Here is a 16,000-nt window from a genome sequence, read left to right on the forward strand (position 1 = left end):
TACAATAGTCTTGAATTAGTAAACATAGTTTCAGTGACATCCTATTTCTTTCTTTATTCACTGGTCATGTAATAATAAAACTAAAGGTTGTTCATATATGGACTGCGCTTGTGTTTCTTTTTTCCTTTTTTCATTGTGTGGTTGATTTCCTGTAGTGATTATGAAAAATCTAAATGTTAGAGTGCCGATAATTGTTAAAATAGGGCATCAACTGTCGAGGTCAAAATGAAGTTATTGACAGGCCTCCAACGTCTAAATGTGTCGTCAGCTTCTGGGTGTGCAGACGTACTTTTTTTTACTTCTGGAAAAAACTGGAAAAGCTACAAGTGGCGCAGAGGAATGACAGTCATTGTGGTGACGGCTGCAGTGGTGACTGTATCACCTGGTTTTTCATACACCGCTGAGAAGCCCTGAGTGTTAGACTGGGTGAACTTTGGGTCGCTGGTGCTCGGCGAACGCTAACAGGTATTTAATTTATTATCATAATTATGTGTAGAGTGAAGTTTAACAAATGTAGTTAGCATCTGATTTAAAAATATATATAATTATATAACAACATCCAATATAAGCAGCTAACTTTTATTTATTAAGCAAAAATATGTGTAGTAATTGTTTTCACACACCTCTCAAATCTGTACATTTCTCTGCTCCCTGTTGCAGGAAGCCCTATGAGCTAAAATGGGCCAGTGTGTGGTAACCACACTGTGGCTCAGTGTTGCATAATTAGTATGTATTGAAGTATAACAATTAAACTATAAAGAAGAGAATAGCAGCAGTGTACACAGGCTGGAGAACCAGTTAGATAAACATCAGGCTGACTGGAATGGCCAGATGCTTTCTTTATCTATTAAACATTTCTGATGCAGGTGTCACAAAGCTGCCTTCAGCCTAATGGAGGACTCCAAGCAGCTTTTGGCTGCCAGGTCAGAGGAGAGTCAGCGAAACGGCTGCTGCGGCTTAGATACAAAGACGGTGGAGGATTTCAGACGGAGGCTCAAATACTTCTTCATGAATCCCTGCGAGAAGTACAGAGCCAGGGGTCGAAAACCATGGAAACTGACGATACAAATAATAAAAATTGCAATCACTACTATCCAGGTAATCCTTTAGTTACGTGTGAATGTGTACAGAGGTCGGGAGCTACTTGTTTTTTACCTGTGAGACTTTCTTTCTCCCCCTGTTTCCAAACAGTTGGTGTCTTTTGGACTGAGTAATGAAATGATGGTGACTTTCAAGGATGAAAATTTGATGACATTCAGGAATCTGTTTCTCAAAGGATACAAGGATCACCGGCACGGAAGCCTTTCCCTTTATACCAAAAGAGATGTGAATGAGCACATTCACTACATTATCAACAGGGTACTGAAACCTTTGTTTAATCACGTGGCATCTTCTATTTAATTCTAATTTTACACCATTAAAAGATGTTTTCTGTTTTCTCTTTGTCTGTTTTTTTTCAGTATACCAATCTCCAAAACCTGACTGTAGGTAATCTTGCATATGAGCTCATTAATGGCGACTACACTCCTCTGACTTTGTGTCAAGTGTTTTATAGAAACAGCACCATCGATCCTGAAAACGACACCTTTGATATTGATCCGCATATTGATAAAGGTACAAAAACATGAAGTAGCTGCAACACTGTTTAAGTCAATGCTTAATATTCTGTGCAAGATATATTTATTGAAGCTGATTCATGGCAAGAATGGAAAATAATCACACTGTGCACTTGTGACGTGAAAAGAGGAAGCTTGTTCTACTCTTCACAGGGATTCATGCTTCATCGTTCCTCTGCTAAATAATACAAACTGAAATAACTTCTGAACACATTTTCTCCACCACAGATTGTATTTCCATACACCCTATGCAATCATTGAGCAACGACACTCTGGCAACGCATCCCAACTTCTCTTTGGATTTCAGAAGGTGGCTAAACTAAAAATATTGGTTTCATGTCCAATGATAAGAGTGTTGGCTGCTAATATATGTTTGTGTGTCCAGGCTGCTATCTGTGAACATCTACCTAACTCTGAAAACCATCAATCTGCAGACTGTGCGGCACCACGAGCTACCAGACTGTTATGACTTCCACATAGTGGTTGGTGACACTATCTGAAAAGTGCCACAATCTCAAAGATATATTTTCTATAATATTTTAGGAGATTTTACAAGCTCAGTGACGAACCATCCTTTGTTTTTACACAGATCATTTTTGACAATCGTGCACACAGCGGAAAGATAAAGGTTGATATTGAAAATGATGTTAGAATTTATGAATGCAGTGACTGGAACGTGGAAGGCACATGTGAGTAGAAATAGTACTGAGAGACACCAGGAAGCAAAATATTTGTTAGTGTTAGTCAAACGCCAGCAGGGGGCACAGTAACACTTTTCTGCTTTTCATAATACAGCTGTGTTCAGACTCATAGGCATGAATGTCATGGTCATTTTGTGCTTTTAATGATTTCTTTGAGGTCTTCTTTTTCCAGGGTCGAATGAGAATTGGATACAAAAGGGTTTTTTTGGTCAAAAGTATAATAAGTGGTGCAGAAAGTTTTACATCAGCATGTACTGAGAGGGTGTTGACCAAGAAAGAAGCTACTGTTCCCAAATCAACACCTTTAAGAAAACCCAAATGCATTCTGGAGAAAAGTTTCAGATGTTCAGACCAGATAGACTGACCTATTTGGCCACAGTGGTGAGGGGTAAGTTTAGAGGAATAAAGGTGAGACTTTCAAACCCAAGAACAGTGTACCAACTGTTTTTCCTGCCACTGGTACTGGTACATTGTACAAAATGGGTAGAATAATTATAATGATGGAGAAGCACATCCAAATTCTTCAACGTCACCTCAAATTGACAGGTAGATGGTTGAAACTTGGGCACAGTTAGGTGTTTCAAAAGGACAAACACATCAAACTGGTTTTGGAATGGATAATATAGATCAGCGGTCCCCAACCCCCGAGCCTCGGACCGGTACCGGTCCGTGAGTTGTTTGGTACCGGGCCACGAGAGTTGAGGCTCAGGTGTGAAATGTGTGGTTTTCAGGGTTTTTATCAGTTTTCAGCGTTATTTTGTTATCGTTTTTATTGTTAACTCGATTTTCCTGGGTCTTTTCACGTGTGTTATGAATAAATCTTCTTTTTTTCGATACTGGTACTAGTTTTATTTTGTTATATTTATCCGGGACACCTTAAAGGCCGGTCCGTGAAAATATTGTCGGGCATAAACTGGTCCGTGGCACAAAAAAGGTTGGGGACCGCTGATATAGATGATAATTTCATTTCTCATTAGAAATTTTTGGACTATGCTTGAAAGCTGGGCTCATGTCATGAAACCAACCAATTCAAATGAACCCTACCAATTCTGCAAATATGCTCACATATCCAGCCAGAATTACACAAGAAGCTTGTTGATGGCTAACAGAAGCATTTATTTGAGGTGCAACTCACTGAAGGACATTTAAACAAATATTAGTGGGGGTGTGTGTACATGTTTGAGCTGCTATGTCTAACTTTGACCCTATGTGGATTTGAGAAAATCCAATGTAAATCCAATGTCGTACGCTGTACAATCGTTCCACCCTGGAAAACAAACAGTTCAATCAAATCACTAAAAACCCCAAATTACTATGACATCCATGCCCATATTGAGTGTTCGTAATCTTTTGATTGCAACTGTACCTGCATGATCCAAGAAATGACAAAGGTTATGTCTCAGTTTTATAGAGACAGAGCCCCAAAATATTAACACCTGACCTCAAATGTTCTAGCTGGGAAGAACGATTATCTCCTCTTGTCGTTTGATTCTGTGGTCTTCCTCGCCTGTTTCGCCTCTCTCATCCTCTGCATACGATCTGTCGTCCATGGCATCCAGCTCCAGTTTGTAAGTATCACCACAGAAATACTTTTAGCATCTGGCTCAGTTAAGACACTAAACAGCACCCGAGGCAGCCCATAATTATAGTTGATGAGGTCAATCAAGTAATGTTCTCTATACTTTTGGTGAGGGGCTTTACATACTGGTAACATGATGTCGTTTTTAAGAAGAGCACATATAATTTTGTGAAAAACTCTTGAGCCACCTTTCATTTCTTTATATTTTGCGGGGAAAATGGGACATAGGTGCAGAGATTTATGGAAACATACAAACATGTTGGCATGACCACCTTTATTCTTCTGTCTATCAAGATGATTTGACACTACCACTTATTTTCAGTCCAGTCCTTCTGTAATTTGGCGTAACTCTTGATAGCCATGCTTCCACCTAAGACTGTTTCTGATGAGGCTAGATGCACTTTCAGATATTGTTCTTCAGCTCTAGATAGTGTTAGGCCTGCCACTTCTTTTCTTTTCCCGTTTCCTCAGATTTTTAGGGATACACTGCACACCATAAAGAGATATCCCAAATTATGGCATAATAGCTCTTTAGAAATCACCTTGTTATTGCAAAAATATATTTTATGCCCGTCAAACTGTGTTATCTTTGTCATTTTTTGTAAATTCAACTTATGAAATGGGAACAATTGATGTGTGACATGTTTTAACAGACTGCCAATGTGTGAAGATACAATTTAAAATTTATTCAAAGATGTTTGATATGTGTAGACCCAAAACCATAGTCAGGTGACTCAAGATTTTTGCACAGTATTGCTTTATAGTATTAGCTAATAGACTAAGCATGTTAAAATGTGCCTGTTACTACTGCCTGTAGTAACATCTCATTAGCTGACTTGTTTGACAGTCTGTTTGTTTGATAAATTTCTCATATGTAGGAGTTCAGCATATTTTTCAGTGCCTACTACAATAAAACTGTGTCCTGGTCAGACCGCATGGAGTTTGTGAATGGCTGGTACATCCTCATTATTGTCAGTGACATAATGACCATCACTGGATCAGTGCTGAAAATTGGGATACAAACAAAGGTTTTCTCTTTTTTTCTTTTAGAAATCAGTGAATATTTTCTAAATGGTCTGAAATCAGTATGTAAAAACACTTATACTTGGCCAATAAACACGATTCTGATTCTGATGTAAAGGGTTGCAGAATTATCAAATTTATCAGTAGTATTTTTTTTCTTTTGCAGTTCTTAACAAACTATGACGTCTGCAGTATCTTGCTGGGAACAGCCACGATGCTTGTCTGGGTTGGTGTGATTCGTTACCTGAGTTTCTTCAAGAAGTACAATGTAAGACTTTCCTAACAGTGCCTAATAAAAAATACTTTATACAAATAAAGAGCAAATGCATTTCCAGAGGGACTGGCATTTTTTCTTCTTCTTTTTGTTTTAGATCTTAATCTTAACCTTGAGGGCGGCTTTGCCCAACGTGTTTCGATTCTGCGTCTGTGCAGCCATAATCTACCTCGGGTACTGTTTCTGTGGCTGGATCGTCCTTGGACCTTACCACGACAAAGTATAAACACTTTAATTCATATTACAGTACAAACATTAGGGTGATCTGTTCCGACATGATTTCCAGAAACACGATGTCAGAATGTTAATCGTTATTTAAACATTGTTTTACAGTTCAGAACACTGGCTAAAGTGACAGAGTGCCTCTTCTCTCTCCTCAATGGTGATGATATGTTTTCCACCTTTCTGAGGATGAGAGACAAAACCTACATGGTGTGGCTCTTCAGCAGACTCTACCTCTATTCCTTCATCTCTATCTTCATCTACATGGTGCTCAGTCTGTTCATTGCTCTTATCACTGACACGTACGAAACCATCAAGGTCAGTCCGAGCCACCCTGATATTTGATATCTTGCGGGGATGTAATTTACTGTTGAATTTGAGCATATTTTATTTATTTATGTATTTATGTATTTATTCTTATAATGGTTCTTTTTTTCAGCATCATCAGAAAGACAAGGAGCCAGTGTCCCAGCTTCAGGCCTTCATTGCAGAGTGCATAGATCAGCCTGAGTCTGGACGATACCAGAATACTGACGAGTCGACCTGCTGCATGTTTTCAAGTGGTTGCTTTGGATAACAGGGTGTAGTATCATCTTTTTGCCAATTGTGAGCAACGGGTTGCCCTCATGTGACTGCAAAATGCCCCACAGGGTCCTGAGAGTCTGTATAGAGCCTTTGTTAACACTATTGGGTGATAGTGATGGAATATCTTCCAACTTAAACAGATGTACTTTTACTTGAGTTCTGACTTTTTTAGAACTAGTAAATTAGCAAAGTTCCTATGTTAAGGACATGCTGATATTATATGGCCACATTATAAACCAATGTAACATCAATATCAAGCATTGCCGTATAAATATGTCAAATAATATTCTCTTCTTGCCAGTGTTGCATTCAAACATGGAGGGCAGATGTCTCAGACATTAGTGGAGAAAAACACTAAGAAGAACTTCCTCCTGGCTACACAACAACGATGTAACTTGGCGATCTTTTATATACAAGCACTTAAGGAGAAAATTTAAACATATTTCTATTTTCATAATCATTTATCCAACTTGGAGTCTTCCTACCCTAGCTGACATTGGTTGAACAGTGGGGTTCACCCTGGACAGGTCGCTAGTCCATCACAGGGTCAACACAGAGAGAAAAACAATCATTCACACTCACATTAGCACATATGGCCAATTTAGAATCACCATTAGCCGAACAAGCACATCTTTGGACTGGGAGTAAACTGGAGCACTTGGAGGAAATCCACACAGGGAGAACATGCAAAGTCCAACAGAGGGTACAAACCCAGAACCTTCTCGCTGTGAGGAAACCATGCTAAAAGATGCAACTCTCAAATAAACTTCACAACTTAAATGCAAAGTAAAGTGAAAGTGAATTTCCTGAAACGTAATTGCTTTTCATCTCTTTATTTTGTGCTGAGCACAGTTTTTTTTTGTCATCAATACAGAAGCATATCCTATGACCTGTATAAATTACTTTGTGTATTTTTGCTATACTTGTAGTTTTTCTTTTGCACAAAATGTCAAATTGAGCACCTTATTTAGATAATAAAGTTTGAATTTCAGTACTGAAAGCTTCTTAGGAGTAGTCATGTCCCTTCTGGATATATTTCAGCGCATCTTTAGCCATAACAGTGGCACCTATTTTAAATTTAATCTGACTTTTTTCTCACAAACATGGTCGGCAAAATATCTGAAAATAAAACATTTGTTTCAGCTGAATTAATTTTACCTCACAGCACTTATGACATGTGCCAATGATGTCTCTGAACCAATCATAGCACAGAAGCAGCTCTTATAAAGTCATCAGTGACCTTAAGATCAGCAGATCTTAGCTCTGTTTGATCTCACTGCTGCTTTCAACACTGATGATCAGGACATTTCAACTCAAAGACTTTATGATCCAGTTGATTTAACGGGTTCAGATTCTTAATTGGGTCTCATTGTATTGTACCTAAAGGCTCGGGGTTTTTTTGTTTCAATTATTTGATTTAGATCTGCATAAATGAACATTCAATCAGGAGTTCTACAAGGGTCTGTCCTTGGCCCATTACTCTTTAACCTTTACATGCTCCTGCTTGGTATTACTATAGAGAATAATAATATATCCTATCATTCTTATGCAAATGATACTGATGTGCCTACCTTGTTCCTCTGATGATTTAACCCCTGTACATAACCTAATAAGCTTCTCTGATGACATTAACTACTGGATGTCTACAAACCCTTTGAACAGAGCTGAACAGAGACAAGACAGAAATATTTGTTGTTGGTTCAGAAAGTCAGAGACAGAATTTTTTTTACACTAATCATCTCTTTTGCGAGTAAGTTGGGAATCCTTGCATTATTTTGGACAATGATCTTAGTTTTGATAATCATATTAATAAGGTTATCAGAAGTGCTTTCTGTCACATATCAAAAGTTAGAAAATTCTCAAACTGGCTCAGGGAAATTGGTCCTTATAGTCAAATCAAGAAGTTTAGACTAGTGAAACACACTATTTGCAGGATTATCCAATTTATCAGTTGTACAGTTTCAGCTCGCCCAGAATGCAACAGTTAGAGTCCTGACCTGAAGTGAATTACCTCTATCACTCGCATTTTACTTTTTTGTAAGGTTCTACTGTCTTGTTTTCATTGTCTTGAGGCATTATCTTCTATTTCAAGCACAATGAGTGTAATGACAATTAATTTGGCAGCCGTCAAAACAGGCTTTATGTGTAGTAATACTTCCTGCAGCCACAGGGGGCGCTGCAGTGACATTTATGACACCTGACTGTGGCACCTGACGGCATTTCTCATTTGCATAATGTACACCCAATGCACGGCCCTCATACTGGTTGCCTAACAACGGTGCCACCAATAACAATGCAGTTTGATTGGACGACAGCGGAGGAATAGACTTCAAAAAAAAAAAAAATACAAACGCCGCAGCAGCCAGAGTCTGCCCATTAACCTGTGGAGGTATTTTCTGGGCTGTGTCGGGAGTTTTGATACTTATTGCCGCTGTTGACAGGATGTTGACTGGAGTCTACACTGGAGTTGGAGGTGTTTTCAGGGAAGGAGTGTATTAACCGTGCCAGCAGCAGCACGGAGCTAAACTGTTGGATTTAGTTGACCCGTTTCACGCCCTTGAGTGAGTATCTTTGTAGTGTTGTCATGTTAGCATGGCTATTAATTATCCTGTTGGCTACCTAACATCACGGGGGAGACACGGCATGTGTGAACGTTATTTATGCTTAGCAGCGTTAAGCTTCTAAGGTATTTCTCTATAGCCATGTAGAGGTCTAGCAAACGACACAGCAAAGTAAGCAAGCATGTTTGCTGGACTACGTACGTTTAAGCAGCTCCTGACGTTAAGCATTGAGTGCGTCACGTCGTAGCACGTCTGACTTTATCGCCTCCTCAGTGTATGTATTTCTAGATAAAAGCTGTGTAAGCTCTCTGCTTCATTAGATAAACTGGGAAGAGTTGGCTTGTGAGGCAGCAGGCATTTCCCATGATTGGTGGTTGCGTCCAACCGTTTTTACACGCCCCAGCTTTTCAGTGCACCGTTTTTTCTTTTTATTCATCAACACAATGAAACTGTACCTGAATGCAAGTCACGGCATTAAGGCTGTGGGAGTGGCCCCTTTAGTTTAGTGTGTGGTTCAGCCTGTTTCACCGAGCATGTCAGTGATTAAAGTTAAAAAACAAACGCGTAGAACAAATGAGTCTGCCAGATTTACTCTCTGTAATGGATTCTCTTATTTTTATCTCTGTAATCCTTTGGTTTGAGGCTCAGATCATCTTACAGCCCAGCAGTTTGGATGCCAGTAACCAATAGGAGCACCCTCCTAAAACTCATTCGAATCCCCCTCCAAACCGGCACACATCTGACAGTTAATCCTGTGAGGATGAAGCTTCGGCTCAGATTATCTGTTGCTGGTCTGTCTCATGACTTGATGCTCTGTTGCAGCGCTCTGTTCCAGTGCTGTCCTCTGATTCACAACCCCCGGCTGCTTAATCCATCTCCCTGGTGACAACTTATGACCTCGTGTCCTGATGTGTTGGTGATATGGGAGAGTGGTGGACAACTGAGGCATCAATGGGTAACTTTTGTGTGTGTGTGTGTGTGTGTGTGTGCTAAAACGATGCATTTGATAGAGCACTTCAAGAATAGCAAGTCCCATTAGCTTTTTTTTTTTTTTTTTTTGGAGGGGGGCTCTTTAGAGGTGACCCACATTTTTGTTCTCATTTCTCATCTGCAACCTAATTCAAGCCTCTCTTTAGAGGAAGAGAGCAGTAGATGTAATGTTTCCACAGTTTCAATATTTTTCCCTTTCTTTGTTCTGTGTTTACAGAAAACTATGAGATATCCAGCATATCACATGTTACGATGTCACCCTCGAGACAGAACAACTTTGTGTCATCGTACTCGTTTCCCTTGGCAAAAAGCTTCTACAGTGTAATAAGTGCCTTTTGCACAGAGGATAACATTCTTCAGTGCATTTCATACATCAATCAGGTATGGAAGGCCCTAGGTTTATTATTATTATTATTATTATTATTATTATGATTATGATTATTATTATTATTATTATTATTATTATTATGATTGTTATTATTGATTGTTATTATTACTACTTGAAGTGTTTGGTTTATATGCAAACGTTTTATTGTCTCCAAAAAGATAACCCCTAGACAAGGACATACTTTTAATTTCCATCCCCCCACAGGAGCTCGCCTCACTGGGCCTCTCCTCTACGTATATTGAGGCCACCTCACCAGAGGGGACTGGCCTGAATGCAGTACTGGCTCTGAATGCCATGTATGAGCTGCTACAGATTCACAGGCGAACTATGAGCACTGTAGAAGGGCTTGAGAAAGAGCAGCTAAAGAAATCCAGCACCATGGAGCTTATGCAGACGAGCAATACCAGACTCAAGGCATGTATAACCGCTGATCTTTCTTTTAATGTACTTCCAAGAGAGAAAGTGTCTCTTTCGTTTCTCTGTGGAGCCAACATTTTATTTCTTCGGGCTATAATCTGCGTACAGATGTCTTGGAGTAAAGGTGGAGTAATGCAGTGTCACATTTTTCACCTCTTAGAGATATGAAAACATGGTAGTGTGTAAACACTGTGAATATCCCCACTGAACATTGTCAGTCAAGCAAAGACGGACCTTTTAGAGCTGTGTGCTGGGAGGTCTTGACGTGCTTTCTGTCACTTTGATGGTATCTGGTTGTGATGCATAGTCCCTCTGTTTTGTTTTTTTTGTTTGTTTTGTTTTGTTTTTTTCTAAACATGCTGCTAGAAAAAATAAAGGTCATTTGATTCACATAGAATTTCATTTGATTATTATTTATTTGTAGTGTATTTTTTTTAGTTTATTAGATTATTTAATTTGATTTATAGAAAATCTTCAGACGGCACATAACAGTTACGTCATGTATCATGTGTTTCCTTCCAGGATCAGTTGGAACTGTCAATAAGGGAGAAATCTGGTCTGCATGAAATGGAGAGGCAGCTGCAACTGAAAATTAAGACTTTGCAGAGCTGCTTAAAAACAGAAAAGGATGAGGTAAAGCTTCTTCTTACACTGTGGTTTTGTTACTAATACTAGTTATTTCAGGATGCAAAAACCTGACAGCTTGTAAATAATCAATTATTTCTGGACAGGTCCAGAAGCTCCAAAGTATCATTGCTAGCCGTGCCTCTCAGTACAGTCATGATGCCAAAAGAAAAGAGAGAGAAGCTGCAAAGCTCAGAGAGCGCCTCAGCCAGCTGCTGGTTGACAGAAAGGATAAGAAACTAGGTAAATGTGCTTAACTTAAACAAACAATGATTTGCATAATTTTGTGTCAGTTCTGTTGGATTTTCTGTTTTTCCTCAAATAGCTATCGATGTACTGAATTCCTTGGGACGGTCAGATGGGAAAAGGGGTCACTGGAAGACTGCAAAAGCGACAGCCAGGTATTTTGAAAGTGAAATTCATTTAACCATGTAAACTGAAAAATGTGTAGTATTATTTGCATAAACTGATATGTCATTGATTTCTGCAGCCACGAGGGTGAGATGTACAAGTCTTTGCTCAGTGACTACGAGGCAAGTCAGAAGTCTTTGATGCTGGAGAACGCTGAGCTTAAGAAAGTCCTCCAGCAGATGAAGAAGGAGATGATTCATATCCTGAGTCCACGCAGTTCTTCTGGCCGAGGAGCCACTGCTGATGACAGCCTGGAGCAGGTATTTGAGAGAGACACACACACACACACACACACACCCCTCTGGTAGATGGGTTTGAAAAGATTGATGGTTCTCTTATGGACAGGAAACCATCCAGATGGTGAATCATGAAGCTGTTCAGGGCTTTGTTGTAAATTACTTTAGATCATTAGAGGTGGGAATCAATATGATATTATCACAATATTATTGTGAATTTTTATTTTATTTTTTTAACGCTATACTGTATGTTGCTATCAGTCTGCAGTCGGATAGGGTCAAGTTGGTAATCACATGCAATAAGTTCCTGATGAGACAGAAACTAACTGTGATTGTCAAAAATATCACTTCTAATCCTGTCTATAGAAAGTCACATTTAACTATTACATTTCCATTGGCAGCTGGTTGAGTCAAATTCTCTCGAGTTGTGCTCACTGACAAAGCCTCATTCAAATTGATGGAAGCAAGGTAGCAGTTAGTCTGCATTTAGAAATTAGACGGCATTTATTTGAAGGTTTTCAAATAAATGCCGTCTCTCCTAGAGTGATTTCAGTCAATCAAGTCAGACTGCAACTGTTTGTAGAAAGGTTACCTCGTATAAGTTGAGATGAGCCCCCTTATTCATAGCATTTTCATTTATTTAAAATGTCGATATTTGGTGTCACTGTATCGATACAATATCGCCATAGAAAATATGTTCCTACATACGTACACACATGTGGTAGTGACGAGAATCCCTGAGAGTATCTGGGCAACAACAAGGAATGAGACGCCATCTTGTGGTGTTACTTGGTGTTGAAGTAGAATATTTAACAAAGCAGACCAATACGTTGTCTTACGCAACCTTGACAAATGGACTCAGCCAATACACCAATAGATCATACCTGTAAGCGAAAGTGGTACAATTCTTTAGTCTTGTTACCATATTAAATTGTTGCTTTTGTTTGTTTTTTGCATAGAGATACTTTCAAAATACAAAGAGCACTAAAACTGGTCCATAAATGTTTACCAGAGTATTAGAAATGACATGTCTGAAGTTCAGATCTCCTGATTTCCTCCTTTTAAGCCCACTATATTGTTTTGGCTGATTTGCAGCATCATGATTCAGATGGGGAGGAGAAAACGGGAGACACCAGCAGAGAAACTCTGGATCAGTCCTGTGAACATGCCAGGGAGCAGCTAACAAACAGCATCCGTCAGCAGTGGAGGAAGCTGAGGAACCATGTGGAGAAATTAGACAGCCAAGGTAGATTCGGCGTAGACACAATGGCACAACTTTAAACATTTTTCATCTGCAAAACCTTTCTTATGTAGCTGAATGTGTCATGCCTGGAAAGAAACCAAAATTATCAGCTTATCCATTTGGTTTTTGTTTGTCAAGTCTCTCAAGTGCAGAATCAGCTGGAGTCAAATAAAGAGATGATACCTCTGGAAACCCACGAGGATGAGATGGAGAGGATGAGGTGTGAAGTCCAGCAGTGCAAAGAGTTCATTCATGCACAACAGCAGCTACTTCAGGTCAGCATCTGATGAGAGGCAGTCAGTGTGTTTACAAAGGGGGGGGGGACATGTGTGTGCACGGGTTCTTACTATCTTGGTGGGGACCAAAATCCAGGTCCCCACAGGGTTGGAGGCATTTTTCACACTTAAAATATGGTTTTACTGTCAAGGTTACAATTGGGTTATGGTTAGGTTTAGGCTAAGGGTTAGGGTAAGCGGCTAGGGAAAGCATTATGTCAATGGGATGTCCCCACGAGGATGTTTCTGGCCTGTTAGTCAGTATCAAAAATGATTTAGGAACATTAAGAAATAATGTGCTATCAAAGGAATAACCACTCCTGCTTTTGCAGCAACAACTCAACACCTCGTTTGACGATGAGACTGCCGCTCTCCTTAATGACTGCTACACACTGGAGGAGAAGGAGCGTCTCAAAGAGGAATGGAGGCTCTTTGAAGAACAAAAGAGAAACTTCGAGAGGGAGAGAAAGAACTTCACCGAGGCTGCTATTCGTCTGGGCCGAGAGGTACTGAAGGCTTCTGATTTGGTCCCGTAGTTAAATTGAGCACACATTGTGATGGTGGTGCATTTATTTCTTTGGAATCGTTTTTTTATTTCGACAGAAAAAGGCCTTCGAAGAGGATCGCGCTTCATGGCTCAAGAATCAGTTTTTGAATTTGACTCCCTTTACAGACCGAAGGAGATGCTCCTCATCAGATGGTCACAGTGCCTTATCAGTTAGTAAGTTGGTGCAATTTAAATTAAGGTGCTTTCTGGAGTGGGTGGTTGAATGACGTAGCCTCTCAGTGGTTAAATGTTTTACTTACTAAAATTGGGCACAATTGCAACCCCATTTCTGAAAAAGTTGGGATGCTGTGTAAATGCAAAGAATTTATTTTATTTATTTATTTTTAATTCCAGATTTTTATTCAGGGTAGAAACAACGACACAGAACGCATCAAATGTTTTAAAATGGACAATTGTAAGAAAAATATTCACTCATTTTGAAATTCGATGCCATTAACAGTTTACCACTGAGCAGCATCCCCTCTTCTTTCTATCAATCGTCCATAAAATCTTACAAGAGAACAGTTTTCCGCTTTGCCACAGTCCATTTAAAAGCGTTTTAATCCATAGAAGATGTCAGCATTTCTCGATCGTGTGCAGATATGGTCTCTTCTTTACATGATGGAGCTTCCACCTGTATTTGTGGGAGGCACAGCAAACCATGAGAGATTTCTGGAAGTTTTCCTGAGCCCGTGTCGTTACTTCCATGACAGAATCGTATCTGATTTTCATGCAGTGCTGCCTGAGAACCCAAAGATCAGACATCCAGTGTTTTCAGCCTTGTCCCTAGCACACAGAGATTTCCCCAGATTCCTCCAATCCTTTCAATCTCATTTACTGTAGATGATAACATATTCATGGTCTTTGCAATGTTATTTTAAGGAACACTATTCTGAATTTTGTGAACCCATTTCCATCTTTCCTTTCTAGAAACTCAGCCTCTCTAAGATGCACTTTTTCTTTTCTTTTTTTTAAATGCACTCCATCATATTTCTGTTACTAACTAACCGATTTACTTGCGAAATGTTCCTCCTGCTGTTCTTTAGTACCACCTACTGTTCCAATCTGTTGTGGCCTCTGTCTGAGCTATGAAATGTGTCACTCCCATCAAATTTAAAATGAACCAATATTTCCCCCCCTCAGTTTAAACACTGGATCTGTTTCCTATGTTCTATTGTGAATACAATTTATGAGCTATCCAAATCATTGCACAGCTCCACAATATCACATCGCCAAGTCAGTCTTGTTTATTCAGTACCATCTGCTTGGGGACATCAGTGTGAAAGCTACAAAAACTTGGTGTAAGAGAAAGACTAACAAATAATCATTTTCTAATACTGCATATGAACACCTAATGCATTACCAGTAAACTGTTGTCCTTAAAACACGGTCTGTATTGCAGGAAGTGAGCCAGAGATCAGGTCTTCAGTGAAAGCTCAGCTGGCCAAATCATCTACCTACACGACGTTCTCCACTCCCAGATCTTCACAAAGTGCTGCTGTGCCATCAACTCCTGAACTTTACCGGACACTCCGCTTAATACCAGAAAGCAGGTATTAGTGAGTTACTAGATAACTGTTTTCAGGGACTGCATTTCATTCATGCAGTGAAATGCTCTGCACGATATTAAATGTGAATGTCTTAACAACAGATGCATGAATCAGTGAGGATAAGAGACTCTTACTTATTGTATATATTTTTCTCTTTTTAGTTCCTCCAGACATTCAAATCGAGGACTCTGGCAAGAGTGTAGCACCATTGAAGATGGAGATAATCGGGTCAAGGCAAAAAACGGAGGTCGATGCAGTGACTTGAGTATTTTCTCTATGGGTGAAGATGAGAACAGCCTCAATTAAAGAACTTTTAAGTGCCTTTTTTGTTTTTATCTCTGCAACAAAGTTTAGTTTCAATCTGTGGCTGAAATCCATCAGCTCTGAGCAATCATTTTTCAATGGATGTGCACAGACAATTCACCAAAGCTTGATCACACAAGAAAGCACTTTAAGTCTGCCATAGCTCATTTCTTTACTGACAATTCAGATTTTAAGCTGTTTCAAGGAAGGGTACCAAGCAATGATAAGAGTGTGTTGTAGCCAGAAATTCTTTTCTACCTGTTGATTGTACTGAAATTACCTTTTATGTTTACATAATCTATAAGTATAAATTATGACTTGAAGTATGTATTGCATTAACATTAGATCGATTAGATCTGCTCTCAAGAAGTAATAACAATAAAGATGTTTTTTAATATAATGAAATAAGTTTCCCTTTCATTTGTCGCCCCCTGGTGGATTGAATCGGGAGTTGC

General features: G+C 39.4%; 2 protein-coding genes across 2 annotated transcripts; both read left to right on the forward strand.

Annotated features, from left to right (window-relative positions):
- The first annotated feature begins 382 nt into the window (after positions 1–382).
- On the forward strand, positions 383–6,973 carry mcoln3a (mucolipin TRP cation channel 3a). Its single transcript, XM_085254960.1, has 13 exons — positions 383–465; positions 867–1,098; positions 1,192–1,359; positions 1,461–1,614; positions 1,845–1,926; positions 2,002–2,098; positions 2,206–2,305; positions 3,773–3,885; positions 4,775–4,924; positions 5,086–5,187; positions 5,291–5,413; positions 5,527–5,733; positions 5,855–6,973. The coding sequence occupies exons 2-13, from the start codon at positions 892–894 to the stop codon at positions 5,990–5,992; spliced, it is 1,641 nt and encodes a 546-aa protein (XP_085111086.1). The 5' UTR covers positions 383–465; positions 867–891; the 3' UTR covers positions 5,993–6,973.
- Positions 6,974–8,243: 1,270 nt separating this feature from the next.
- ssx2ipa (synovial sarcoma, X breakpoint 2 interacting protein a) lies at positions 8,244–15,953 on the forward strand. Its single transcript, XM_085254959.1, has 14 exons — positions 8,244–8,561; positions 9,384–9,516; positions 9,769–9,932; positions 10,144–10,353; positions 10,879–10,989; positions 11,088–11,223; positions 11,306–11,381; positions 11,471–11,651; positions 12,723–12,873; positions 13,009–13,145; positions 13,478–13,651; positions 13,749–13,866; positions 15,095–15,245; positions 15,404–15,953. The coding sequence occupies exons 2-14, from the start codon at positions 9,483–9,485 to the stop codon at positions 15,546–15,548; spliced, it is 1,788 nt and encodes a 595-aa protein (XP_085111085.1). The 5' UTR covers positions 8,244–8,561; positions 9,384–9,482; the 3' UTR covers positions 15,549–15,953.
- Positions 15,954–16,000: the final 47 nt, after the last annotated feature.

Source organism: Mchenga conophoros, linkage group LG18, assembly GCF_057382185.1.
Source record: "Mchenga conophoros isolate Kocher_MC1m ecotype Shallow Benthic linkage group LG18, M_conophoros_male_GT1.1, whole genome shotgun sequence".
NCBI classification, from domain to species: Eukaryota; Metazoa; Chordata; class Actinopteri; order Cichliformes; family Cichlidae; genus Mchenga; species Mchenga conophoros.